A 14403-nucleotide genomic window follows, 5' to 3' on the forward strand; every position below is an offset into this window, starting at 1 on the left:
TGCTGGGTGCTGATGCCGGCCGGCCGCATCAGCACCCAGCGGCCGCATTGATTAGATTTCGGGCAGCCTGGGGGGCAGCTCAGCAGCTGTCTTCATGGCCGCCCAGCCCCCGGACCTTCCGGCCCACCGGGAAATTTCCCGGTATCCCGGTGGGCCAGTCCGGCCCTGCACTTACCACTCTCCACCAGCGTGAAAATTTACCATTTATAACAACTCTCTGTTCTCTATCTCTAAGCCAATGTTCTACCCAAGAATTGGAGGACGCTGGGAGGACGGGGACTCGCCGCGCGGGGGCATGCTGGGGGGGGTGGGGGGGCTCGCCGGGAGGACGGGGGCACGTTGGGAGGACGGGGGCTCGCCGGGAGGAGGGGGGGCTCGCCGTGCGGGGGCATGCTGGGGGAGGGGGGGGCTCGCCGGGAGCTCGCCGCGCGGGGGCATGCTGGGAAGACGGGGGCTGCGCGGGGGCATGCCGGGAGACGGCGTGAGATCTGCGAGCTTCGTGTCACTCATTTCCTTACCGATGATTTCTCCGCGGGTTTTATCGTCTCCAACACTGAGCCACAAACGATTTGTAATGAAATCAGCGAGTCGGAGATTAAACCCCCGAGTAGCCGCTTCTCGCCCAGCGGCCCCCCCATCCCATCGCAGGGACTCCCTGCGCCTCCAGCTACATATATAACTATATATTAGGGCTGAAACAACTAATCGATAAAATCGATAATAATCAATTATGAAAATCGTTGGCAACGAATTTCATCATCGATTAATCGAATCGATTTTTATTGATTATAAAAAGAGGTTTTTTTCAGAGCAAATGCTCTGAAAAACTCCTCTCCTTATATAATCCGACTTCAAACAGAGACCGGATTATAACACCGGAATCCAGATCCCCCGCAACGCTGCAGGAGGCAGTAACGGAGTCTGTCTTTGGGCATCGCGCAGACCCCCACAGGCTGACAGAGAATCATCCTCTCTGATAGCCGGTGAGGGTCTGCATCGCACAGACAGACTCCGTTACTGCCCTTCACTTACACTGTGGCTTCTCTGAAGCTGCAGTGAAAGTGCCTGTCAGTAACGGAGCCGGGAGAGAGGCAGAGTGACGTATGGGAGGGGGAGGAGTCAGAGGGGTGTATGGGAGGGGGAGGAGCCAGAGTGGTGTATGGGAGGGGGAGGAGCCAGAGTGGTGTATGGGTGAGTTATAGTGGTGTATGGGGGGGTATTATGAATTTCAGGGCATATCGGGGGTATAAGGCATATGGATATTAGGCATATCAGGGGGGCATAAACATATCTGGGGGTAAAAGGTATATCAGGGGGCTCAGTGGCATATAGGGGGTATAAGACATCGATATTAGGCATATCAGGGGGCCATAAAACATCTGGGGGTAAAAGGTATATCAGGGGGCTCAGTTGCATATCACTGGCATATAAGGAGTATAAGGCATATCAGGGGGCACAGTGGAATCTGGCATATAAGAGGTATAAGGCATATATGGGGGCAGAGTGGCAAGCTGGGGGTCAGATGTGCATAACTGGGGGCAGTTTGGTAAATAAAAAAATTTAAACAAGGCTTTTTTTCTCATAGTTTTTATTAAATATGAAAAATAGTTAACATATGAATTAATATTTACTAATAACTTTGTATTAAAACCTAGTTTGAGAAATACTGTGTTTGGGTTCTTGTAGCTTTTATTATTATGTCAGTAAAATAAGAAGGTGAATAGAGAGAGGCCATTGCAATAAAGAGATGAAAGGGTAAATTGTACGTTTTTTATTACATTATTTTAAATTTAAAAAAATTGCATTTTTTTATCCGATTAATCGAAAAAATAATCGGCCAACTAATCGATTATTAAAATAATCGTTAGTTGCAGCCCTACTATATATATAAATAACGATATATACAGTCTATATAAAGGCAACGACGGGGCAAACGAGATCCAAAATACACCCGACTGGGGTATTCAGGGCCATAGAAAGACAGGGGGTGTGGTTAGAGGCGTGTCTGGGGTGGAGCATTTAGAAGAATAATAATGTGGTTTATTTTCCCCGTTTAATTTATTAACCCGTTTCTTGCTCTATCTATACACATTATCGGGGCTTTAAGGCTTATAAAAGAGGGGCATCTGGGGAAGACAAGGGGGAGAGGGGGCATCTGGGGGAGACAAGGCGGTCATCGGGATCGGGAAGAGGAGTACTGGCACCAACTTTCTTACCCGGGGGTACATGCGGTATTCGTGCTCCCGTTTGCCCTTGACACTTTGGGTTAGTTTTCACTTCTTTGCCTTTCCCTGTTTTTCTCCATTTGTGAATTTTTTGCCCCAATAACCTCATAAATGTGTAATATTCTGCAGGTAACGGGGGGGGGGGTTCTGTTAAGTATTTGCACCAATTTATATTTTATAACAGTAGAAATGAAGCTAATTGGCGTCCTGCGACGCTCTGCAGTGGCATTAACTGTAAGATCAGCAATCGCCTGGCTTCATCCCGGCCACTGGGACCGCTACAACCCTCTCCTGGGGTAACTAACAGAGGGTGGCCCTGAAGGTGCAGCCTAGCGTGGCGCTGGGCCCCCTAGGTGTGAACATGTGATGGGGGGTTGTTCACGCGTGTGTTTCCTTTATTCCAGGCGTGGCGATCAGCACCTACGCCAAGTACTGCTACCGAAAGCTGCAGAAAGCGGCCCTCCTGGGAGCCAAAAAGGTAAATGTCTGGAATTCTTCTTATCCACGTGGGGGGCGTCTTCCGCGCTGTACTATGTGTTATTATTATTTATATATCGCCGTCATACTCCGCAGCGCTGTACAATTTGTGTTATTATTATTATTTATATATCGCCGTCATACTCCGCAGCGCTGTACAATGTGTGTTATTATTATTATTTATATATCGCCGTCATATTCCGCAGCGCTGTACAATGTGTGTTATTATTATTTATATATCGCTGTCATACTCCGCAGCGCTGTACAATGTGTTATTATTATTTATATATCGCCGTCATACTCCGCAGCGCTGTACAATGTGTGTTATTATTATTTATATATCGCCATCATATTCCGCAGCGCTGTACAATGTGTGTTATTATTATTTATATATCACCGTCATACTCCGCAGCGCTGTACAATGTGTGTTATTATTATTTATATATCGCCGTCATACTCCGCAGCGCTGTACAATGTGTTATTATTATTTATATATCGCCGTCATACTCGGCAGCGCTGTACAATGTGTTATTATTATTATTTATATATCGCTGTCATACTCCGCAGCGCTGTACAATGTGTTATTATTATTTATATATCGCCGTCATACTCCGCAGCGCTGTACAATGTGTGTTATTATTATTTATATATCGCCGTCATACTCGGCAGCGCTGTACAATGTGTTATTATTATTATTTATATATCGCCGTCATACTCCGCAGCGCTGTACAATGTGTTATTATTATTTATATATCGCCGTCATACTCCGCAGCGCTGTACAATGTGTGTTATTATTTATATATCGCCATCATACTCCGCAGCGCTGTACAATGTGTGTTATTATTATTTATATATCGCCATCATACTCCGCAGCGCTGTACAATGTGTGTTATTATTATTTATATATCGCCATCATACTCCGCAGCGCTGTACAATGTGTGTTATTATTATTTATATATCGCCATCATACTCCGCAGCGCTGTACAATGTGTTATTATTGTTATTATTTATATATCGCCGTCATACTCCGCAGCGCTGTACAATGTGTTATTATTATTTATATATCGCTGTCATACTCCGCAGCGCTGTACAATGTGTGTTATTATTATTTATATATCGCCGTCATACTCCGCAGCGCTGTACAATGTGTGTTATTATTATTTATATATCGCCGTCATACTCCGCAGCGCTGTACAATGTGTGTTATTATTTATATATCGCCGTCATACTCCGCAGCACTGCACAATGTGTGTTATTATTATTTATATATCGCAGTCATACTCCGCAGCGCTGTACAATGTGTTATTATTATTTATATATCGCCGTCATACTCCGCAGCGCTGTACAATGTGTTATTATTATTTATATATCGCCGTCATACTCCGCAGCGCTGTACAATGTGTTATTATTTATATATCGCCGTCATACTCCGCAGCGCTGTACAATGTTATTATTATTATTTATATATCGCCGTCATACTCCGCAGCGCTGTACAATGTGTTATTATTATTATTTATATATCGCCGTCATACTCTGCAGCGCTGTACAATGTGTGTTATTATTATTATTTATATATCGCCGTCATACTCCGCAGCGCTGTACAATGTGTATTATTATTATTTATATATCGCCGTCATACTCCGCAGCGCTGTACAATGTGTGTTATTATTATTTATATATCGCCGTCATACTCCGCAGCGCTGTACAATGTGTGTTATTATTATTTATATATCGCCGTCATACTCCGCAGCGCTGTACAATGTGTGTTATTATTATTATTTATATATCGCCGTCATACTCCGCAGCGCTGTACAATGTGTGTTATTATTATTTATATATCGCCATCATACTCCGCAGCGCTGTACAATGTGTTATTATTATTATTTATATATCGCCGTCATACTCCGCAGCGCTGTACAATGTGTTATTATTATTATTTATATATCGCCGTCATACTCCGCAGCGCTGTACAATGTGTGTTATTATTATTTATATATCGCCATCATACTCCGCAGCGCTGTACAATGTGTTATTATTATTATTTATATATCGCCGTCATACTCCGCAGCGCTGTACAATGTGTGTTATTATTATTTATATATCGCCGTCATACTCCGCAGCGCTGTACAATGTGTGTTATTATTATTATTTATATATCGCTGTCATATTGCGCTCTCTCCCCGGTTTTATGAATTCAGTCCTGTTACTTTCCCAGACTTTATTATATTAACTTCTTGTGATGATGGCCGTGGTAAAGGTGGCCGGACGCCGTTGCTTGGTGAGCCTGCGCGGTTTCGCGGCCCCCTTTGATGGTGTTTTTCGCTGTTATTATATGTCTTGGGGTCGGTAACGTGGCGTTCTTGCATCGTGGCGGGGCTGCGATGATCGAAAGGGACAGATTATTTTGTTATAACTGCCGTCAGCGCAGAGCGTGTCCCGAAGTGGCGGACCCCGCAGCGTTACCCCAATATATCACAGGGGAGCATCCGATATACCGGTATATATATGACTCCTGTGCCACGGGGTTCGGCGCTGTAGCCTGAAGGGTTAATCACGCGTGTCACTCACGTGCGGCCGCAGCCAGCTGTCACGGCTTTTGCGTGTATAAAGGTCAGGCTTGTGGGTTGGGGCTGTCCGTGCCCACCCCGTGGGTATTACCATCTGGTGCCGCATGGCTCTGCAGCCTATACTGCAGTAAGGATACTGTCTCCATGGCAACCGGCGCGGCGCAGCCTCCCGCACGCTCTGCCATTGGCAGCTTCGGCCTGATTAATTAGTGCAGCGCTCTAATTAACGGCTCAATTCCGCGGCATTAACTGCGTGGCCCCCTCTAACGAGCCCGTCGCGGCACATTAGCTTTAAAGGGTTAATAGTGTGTGCCCTCAGCAGGAGACACGCAACCAAGAAAAGGGTCCAAGGAGCCCCTCCCTGTATTACCCTCTACCACTTCTGCTGGGAGGCTGTTTCACGTATCTGTTACCCTCACGTATCAGAGGAGAATATGATATGTATGTGACCCCGAGACTGGGGTAACAGCCCTGAGAATCTGCCCATCCACCCCGAGACTGGGGTAACAGCCCTGAGAATCTGCCCATCCCCCCCGAGACTGGGGTAACAGCCCTGAGAATCTGCCCATCCCCCCCGAGACTGGGGTAACAGCCCTGAGAATCTGCTCATCCACCCCGAGACTGGGGTAACAGCCCTGAGAATCTGCCCCTTCACCCCGAGACTGGGGTAATAGCCCTGAGAATCTGCCCATCCCCCCCGAGACTGGGGTAACAGCCCTGAGAATCTGCCCATCCACCCCGAGACTGGGGTAACAGCCCTGAGAATCTGCAATCTGCCCCGAGACTGGGGTAACAGCCCTGAGAATCTGCAATCTGCCCCGAGACTGGGGTAACATTTTACTACATGCTGTCGGCTCCAGCGTCCTTTATTACTGGAGCTGGGCTTCTGTCTTCTGTAGCGCTCTCTTGCTCTCGATGGTGATGGGGATTCTCGCATAGTGATTGGTTGTCTCCGGCTGAGAGTGATGGGCCCTCTCTGCAGACATGCGCAACCTCGGTGTGGCCTGTATGTAACTTTTCTTCCATACACGGCTAATATGTATAAGCAGCCCTCCTCAATGTGTTGGGGGGGGGGCATTTGGGGCACTCTTAGCCTCCGGTGTATTGAAACGATCGGGGAGAGAGACCGGGAGTTTATCGGGGTGGTATTTATTTCACCGGGGTGGTATTTATTTCACCGGGGTGGTATTTATTTCACCGGGGTGGTATTTATTTCACCGGGGTGGTATTTATTTCACCGGGGTGGTATTTATTTCACCGGGGTGGTAATTATTTCACCGGGGTGGTATTTATTTCACCGGGGTGGTAATTATTTCACCGGGGTGGTATTTATTTCACCGGGGTGGTAATTATTTCACCGGGGTGGTATTTATTTCACCGGGGTGGTATTTATTTCACCGGGGTGGTAATTATTTCACCGGGGTGGTAATTATTTCACCGGAGTGGCAATTATTTCACCGGGGTGGTAATTATTTCACCGGGGTGGTATTTATTTCACCGGGGTGGTATTTATTTCACCGGGGTAGTATTTATTTCACCGGAGTGGTAATTATTTCTCCGGGGTGGTAATTATTTCACCGGGGTGGTAATTATTTCACCGGGGTGGTAATTATTTCACCGGGGTGGTAGTTATTTCACCGGGGTGGTAATTGTTTCTCCGGGGTGGTAATTATTTCACCGGGGTGGTAGTTATTTCACCGGGGTGGTAATATCTGTAGCTGGCGGCTGTAAATCCCGGTAGAGTTTCGTGTGATCCCCACAGAGCCGCAGCTGCCGGGGGGTCGGATTTGTGGAGAGATCGCCGTGGTTTGGAAGCGACTCTCATCACACCTTTTCCTCCGCTGCCTCTCTGAATGCAGCGTCGTCCCGGTTATAAGACGGGGCAGTTGTTGTTATTTATTGATATGGCACCGTCATATTCTGCAGCGCTGTACAGCAGGACTTAACAAGCAGAGCATTACATTGTTTGGACGAGGAGCTGACAATCTAGTAGGTGGTTGGGGAGGTGAAAGGGCCGGTGTTAGGCCGGTCTATAATAAATGATATTACTGGCCGTGTGAGAGCGAGGGCTAACAAGGTATGGTGGATGGACTGGAGACCAGCGTCGGGTAAGCCGGGGGAAGGGCAGGGGCCGTATTCACTTCCTTTAGGGGTCCTGGACCCCGATCCCAGCTCATCAAACCGCCACCGACCCCAGGAGAGGAATAACCCTACCAGGGGCATTCAGGGTTTGTTCCTCGCGTCACCGGCACGTGTAAAGTGCTGCCCCCTGCAGGATGCCGAAGGGAATCGGTTACTCGGTTATACAGCTCTGTGCATGCGCCGGTCAGTGACCGGGGGACGTATCTGTGTTCTGAAACGCAGCGGCCGTGGTGGGCGCCCCAGCTTAGCGCTGTCAGGAGGCTTTTCCTGTGTGTGACGTGTCCTGTGTGTGCGTATATCACATGTATATCGCGTTATATGCGGTGTATGGCACCTTCCACGTTCCTCCATGTTCGTTCTCTCTGCCCCGCGAGTCCTGAGCCCCCGGATTGCGTGTTTCGTTTAAAGGGACAGCGATGAGTCTTTGCGATCGCCCCGTTTCTGTCTCTAATGCAAATCTTTTCTTTTTTTTGCTTTCAAGGGGCTGAAGAAGCCAAACATCGAAGAGATAAAGCATGCGCGGAACGCCGTGTTCAGCCCTTCCATGTTCGCCAGTTCTTTGCAGGAGATCATGAACATGCAAAAGGAGAAATATCCGGATCGGCAGCTGCCGTGGGTGCAGACCAGGCTGTCCGAGGAGGTGCTGGCGCTCAACGGCGACCAAACCGAGGGCATTTTCAGGTATAAAGCCCCAAACCAGAGCCACCGCTGTCCAGACCCTTGCGGGGTTTGGGGCCCAGGTGGCCCCTTTTGGACTTTGGGAAATGGTGGCCCCTTCGTGTGAAGTAGCTTTCTCCCCAGTGTGGATGGCAGCAGAGTTAGATTGTAAGCTCTGTAGGTTAGGCTGTTATATATAGTTACAGATTCACGTGAATGAAATCGTGGCGTGTGGCCCGGTCCGGTGAGGAATTCCCCGCGAGTAAGGAATTGCTGGTCATTGATGGATAGCGAATGCGTGTGTGGCCGTGACGTGGCCCTCTGCGGACAGCGCGGAGCCAGCTCCTGGGGAAGCTCCTGTTTATGTTGTGTTGAGAAGCCGCGCTGTTACCGATCCGTTTGTCCTTTCAGGGTTCCCGGTGACATCGATGAAGTGAACGCCTTGAAGCTTCAAGTGGATCAATGGAAAATCCCCACCGGGCTGGAGGACCCCCACGTTCCTGGTGAGAAAAACACGGCACTTACAAGGGTGACTCGGACCCCTAAGCGGGCGTACGGGCGAGCGTACAAGAGGCGGAATAGGAAGCATAGTTACCCGAGAATAAACGATGCCCGGCACTAATAAAAAGATGTGATTACGAGCCGCCCCTCTCCGGGCAGTGGCTGCCGGCAGCGATCTCATCGCGTTTGTGCTGTTGGGGTGAGCGTTGTGTCAATAACCCCACAGACAACAACATGGTGAAGCGTGGGCCCTGCTGGGGGCAGAATCCCTCAGATCCCCCCCCCATGACCCTTTCTCCTAGGCTCTGAGTGTTTGCTGGGTATGAGGGTATCAGAGGGTTCTAATGCCCTAAAAGCCCCGATAATGTGTAAAGAAACAGCAGGGAACGGCTGCGGAGGCCCAGGCATCGTCTGGTTTATAGAAATGTTTAAAATTACATCAGAGAAGTGTCGAGGATTTCAGCATCTCTGGATACTAAAGGGTTAAAAAACATTGGAGTAGAAATCCACTGACCTGGCAGAAAGATCAGGGAATTAAATAACGTAAACTTCACCCATACGGTGATACAGATATATATATATACACGGCTCACGGACCCGACGCAAATTAAAGCTTCTGTTCCAACTACTCTGCAGAATCTAACGGGCTTATAACGGAATCCAGCATTCTAAATAAGAGGCGATTCTACAACAGCGGCGCTCGTAAGCGCAAATTCAGGCGTGGAGCAGCGCGAGTGCTGCTATACCCTGCTATACGGCTGTTTCATAAAACTATGGAATACATCAAGAAAGGAGAGCGCGCATCCAATAGGGAAACAATAAATACCCCCCCCAAGATCTTCTAGTGTTCCTCAAACAAAAAGAATACAAATAAACCAATCACAACGTAGCCATAAAGTCGCTAATACAAATCACTGTAGGAGAGGTTCTTACACTCGTTATGTAGTCTCAAGGCACCCTCTAGCGGTTGGAGAAGGGACTTTCTAGTATGTCGGTGGCTGAAATTAAAATGAAAAAAAAAATTTTATTAAAAAAAAAAAAGATATGTGGGACCATATATGGTTTGATGGGGTAAATTGAACTGACTGCCTTCAAAGATGTCCCAAATAGCACATGGGAGCAGGATGACCAGATTTGAAAAAAATGGTTTTCAAATAACAGCACTTGTAGTCCCATAACGTGCAGAAAAAACACAAAAACATTGGATATTTCTAAACAAATAGCAGATTATTTATTTACATCTATTTAGCGTTTTTTTTCATTAGCTTTTGTAGACGGGTAATAGATTTTTTGAATAAAAGTGAGAAAAAAGTGCCTTTTTCCCATTTTCACCATCAAGCTTTTTTTGTCCTGAAAAGAAAACAGTATATACCATGTGTGTGCGGGGGGGGGGGGATTAAATGAGAGAGAAGAAAATTCCAGCTGAACAAAAACGCCGCAAAACTTTTAAAAACAGCCATTCGCATGAAGGGTACGACAAGTTAAAAAAGCAGCTCGGCCCTTAAGGGGTTAATAAATGGTTTAAATAAAAACATTTTGATGTGCAGAATAAAATACAGAGCCGCGGAAGTCCTTTGAAGCCGTCCGGGGCTCCCTCTGTGGCTCGCCGTCTCGCGTCTGTTCGCTGTCAAACTGTCACTTGCTTTGTCCCCCCCCGCATGTGACCGGCCCTTCCGGGGGCCCGCGGGACGCGCTTTGGGAAGGATTGAGTTTTGATCCGACGCTCTGTGTCTTTGTCGGCGATGTGTGGCCGGTTTGTAAATTAGCCAAATGATGTCACACGGTAGCCAAATGATGTCACACGGTAGCCAAATGATGTCACACGGTAGCCAAACACCACAAAATCAGCCTCACGCTGTAATAGAAAGCATTTTCATAAGAGACACGGAGACGGGGTTTGCGTATAATTAGGTAATAATCACGATTAGCGGGTTTTTTTTTTTGGTTTCCGTGTTTTTTCCGTGGTACCGGGAGCTATATTACTGTATACAGCGCTGGGGGTTATATTACTGTATACAGCGCTGGGGGTTATATTACTGTATACAGCGCTGGGGGGTTATATTACTGTATACAGCGCTGGGGGTTATATTACTGTATACAGCGCTGGGGGTTATATTACTGTATACAGCGCTGGGGGGGTTATATTACTGTATACAGCGCTGGGGGTTATATTACTGTATACAGCGCTGGGGGTGATATTACTGTATACAGCACTGGGGTTATATTACTGTATACAGCGCTGGGGGTTATATTACTGTATACAGCGCTGGGGGTTATATTGCTGTATACAGCGCTGGGGGTTATATTGCTGTATACAGCGCTGGGGGTTATATTACTGTATACAGCATGCGGGGGGGTTATATTACTGTATACAGCATGCGGGGGGTTATATTACTGTATACAGCGCTGGGGATTATTACTGTATACAGCACTGGGGATTATTACTGTATACAGCGCTGGGGGTTATATTACTGTATACAGCGCTGGGGGTTATATTACTGTATACAGTGCTGGGGGTTATATTACTGTATACAGCGCTGGGGGTTATATTACTGTATACAGCGCTGGGGGGGTTATATTACTGTATACAGCGCTGGGGGTTATATTACTGTATACAGCGCTGGGGGGTTATATTACTGTATACAGCGCTGGGGGGTTATATTACTGTATACAGCGCTGGGAGGGTTATATTACTGTATACAGCGCTGGGGGTTATATTACTGTATACAGCGCTGGGGGGGTTATATTACTGTATACAGCGCTGGGGGTTATATTACTGTATACAGCGCTGGGGGGGTTATATTACTGTATACAGCGCTGGGGGGGTTATATTACTGTATACAGCGCTGGGGGGGTTATATTACTGTATACAGCGCTGGGGGGTTATATTACTGTATACAGCGCGGGGGGTTATATTACTGTATACAGCGCGGGGGGTTATATTACTGTATACAGCGCGGGGGGTTATATCTAGGCTGTATGTTGTTGCCGTGTTACCGCGCCGTGTGGATATGGCACCAGCACTACCTGTATGGTTGAAATGTTAACCGTTTCCGTTCTGTGTCTGCAGCCTCTCTGTTGAAGCTCTGGTACCGGGAGCTGGAGGAGCCGCTCATCCCCCACGAGTTTTACGATCAGTGCATCACCCACTACGAGAACCCGGAGGCCGCCATCGCCGTGGTGCACTCACTGCCCAGAATCAACAAAATGGTGCTCTGCTACCTCATCCGCTTCCTACAGGTAACTCGGCCGTGAAAACAAGGGGGCCGCAAAGGGCTCACTGATTTATCTATACATTATACAGGGGGCCGCAAAGGGCTCACTGGTTTATCTATACATTATACAGGGGGCCGCAAAGGGCCCACTGATTTATCTATACATTATACAGGGGGCCGCAAAGGGCTCACTGATTTATCTATATATTATACAGGGGCCGGTCACTGATTTATCTATACATTATACAGGGGGCCGGTCACTGATTTATCTATACGTTATACAGGGGCCGGTCACTGATTTATCTATACATTATACAGGGGGCCGGCTCGCTGATTTATCTATACATTATACAGGGGCCGGTCACTGATTTATCTATACGTTATACAGGGGCCGGTCACTGATTTATCTATACATTATACAGGGGGCCGGCTCGCTGATTTATCTATACATTATACAGGGGCCGGTCACTGATTTACCTATACATTATACAGGGGCCGGTCACTGATTTATCTATGCAATATACAGGGGGCCGGCTCACTGATTTATCTATACATTATACAGGGAGCCGGTCACTGATTTATCTATACATTATACAGGGGCCGGTCGCTGATTTATCTATACATTATACAGGGGGCCGGTCACTGATTTATCTATACATTATACAGGGGCCGGTCACTGATTTATCTATACATTATACAGGGGCCGGCTCACTGATTTATCTATACATTATACAGGGGGCCGGTCACTGATTTATCTATACATTATACAGGGGGCCGGTCACTGATTTATCTATACATTATACAGGGGGCCGGTCACTGATTTATCTATACATTATACAGGGGCCGGTCACTGATTTATCTATACATTATACAGGGGCCGGCTCACTGATTTATCTATACATTATACAGGGGCCGGCTCACTGATTTATCTATACATTATACAGGGGGCCGGTCACTGATTTATCTATACATTATACAGGGAGCCGGTCACTGATTTATCTATACATTATACAGGGGCCGGTCGCTGATTTATCTATACATTATACAGGGGGCCGGTCACTGATTTATCTATACATTATACAGGGGCCGGTCACTGATTTATCTATACATTATACAGGGGCCGGCTCACTGATTTATCTATACATTATACAGGGGGCCGGTCACTGATTTATCTATACATTATACAGGGGGCCGGTCACTGATTTATCTATACATTATACAGGGGGCCGGTCACTGATTTATCTATACATTATACAGGGGCCGGTCACTGATTTATCTATACATTATACAGGGGGCCGGCTCACTGATTTATCTATACATTATACAGGGGGCCGGCTCGCTGATTTATCTATACATTATACAGGGGGCCGGTCACTGATTTATCTATACATTATACAGGGGCCGGTCGCTGATTTATCTATACATTATACAGGGGCCGGCTCACTGATTTATCTATACATTATACAGGGGGCCGGTCACTGATTTATCTATACATTATACAGGGGCCGGTCACTGATTTATCTATACATTATACAGGGGCCGGCTCACTGATTTATCTATACATTATACAGGGGGCCGGTCACTGATTTATCTATACATTATACAGGGGGCCGGTCACTGATTTATCTATACATTATACAGGGGGCCGGTCACTGATTTATCTATACATTATACAGGGGCCGGTCACTGATTTATCTATACATTATACAGGGGGCCGGTCACTGATTTATCTATACATTATACAGGGGGCCGGTCACTGATTTATCTATACATTATACAGGGGCCGGTCACTGATTTATCGATACATTATACAGGGGCCGGTCACTGATTTATCTATACATTATACAGGGGGCCGGTCACTGATTTATCTATACATTATACAGGGGCCGGTCACTGATTTATCTATACATTATACAGGGGCCGGTCACTGATTTATCTATACATTATTATACGTTCTGTAGCTGTGTACGGAGTGAGGGAGCGCAGTCTGCTGGTCAGAGTTGGTATTGCAGGGAACTCCATGGATTTTTTCTTATGTTTTATTCCTTTGCCAGCCTAAATCTGTCTTTTTTTTGGGGGGGGGGGGTATTTTCCTTTATTTTCATGATGTTCGCGTTGTTCCCTTTTCTCCAGGTATTTGTGCAGCCGGCCAACGTGGCCGTCACAAAGATGGACGTCAGTAACCTGGCCATGGTGATGGCGCCCAACTGCCTGCGCTGCCAGTCGGATGATCCCCGCATCATCTTCGAGAACACCAGGAAAGAAATGTCCTTCATCCGGGTTCTTATCCAGCACCTGGACACTGGCTTCATGGAGGCCGTGCTATAGCGGGACTGAGACGTCGAATACAGGAAGAGCGTCACCTCGTCTGTCTGTCACGCCTCATCCTCCGGTCACATCGCGCTGCAGGTGCGGTGCGGAGCAGCTGTAAAGGGGTCTCTGCCGCCACCGCCCCCCTCGCCTTCTACAGTAATCATGGAGCGAGTGGTGGGGGGAGGGGAGAAACATTTTCTGGTCCATCATCTGTGGCAATAACGACCGGGATCTGAAGTAGCCGGACTCCTCGCCTCCGACTCGGACCAAAGTTCAGCCATTTTGCCGGAGGAGGGTCTGGAAGAA

The 14403-nt window shown here is 47.3% G+C and overlaps 1 protein-coding gene across 2 annotated transcripts in view; it reads left to right on the plus strand.

Annotated features, from left to right (window-relative positions):
• The window catches only part of ARHGAP39 (Rho GTPase activating protein 39), a 53591-nt gene extending 39410 nt beyond the window's left edge, over positions 1-14181 (plus strand). For both annotated transcript variants that reach the window (XM_053467524.1, XM_053467525.1), the window contains 5 exons: positions 2630-2703; positions 7893-8092; positions 8480-8571; positions 11640-11809; positions 13918-14181. In XM_053467524.1, coding sequence (XP_053323499.1) covers positions 2630-2703; positions 7893-8092; positions 8480-8571; positions 11640-11809; positions 13918-14112 — 731 coding nt within the window. In that variant the 3' untranslated portion in view covers positions 14113-14181. The remainder of the gene's footprint in view (positions 1-2629; positions 2704-7892; positions 8093-8479; positions 8572-11639; positions 11810-13917) is intronic.
• The last annotated feature ends 222 nt before the right edge of the window (positions 14182-14403 follow it).

This window comes from Spea bombifrons, chromosome 5 (genome assembly GCF_027358695.1).
Source record: "Spea bombifrons isolate aSpeBom1 chromosome 5, aSpeBom1.2.pri, whole genome shotgun sequence".
NCBI classification, from domain to species: Eukaryota; Metazoa; Chordata; class Amphibia; order Anura; family Pelobatidae; genus Spea; species Spea bombifrons.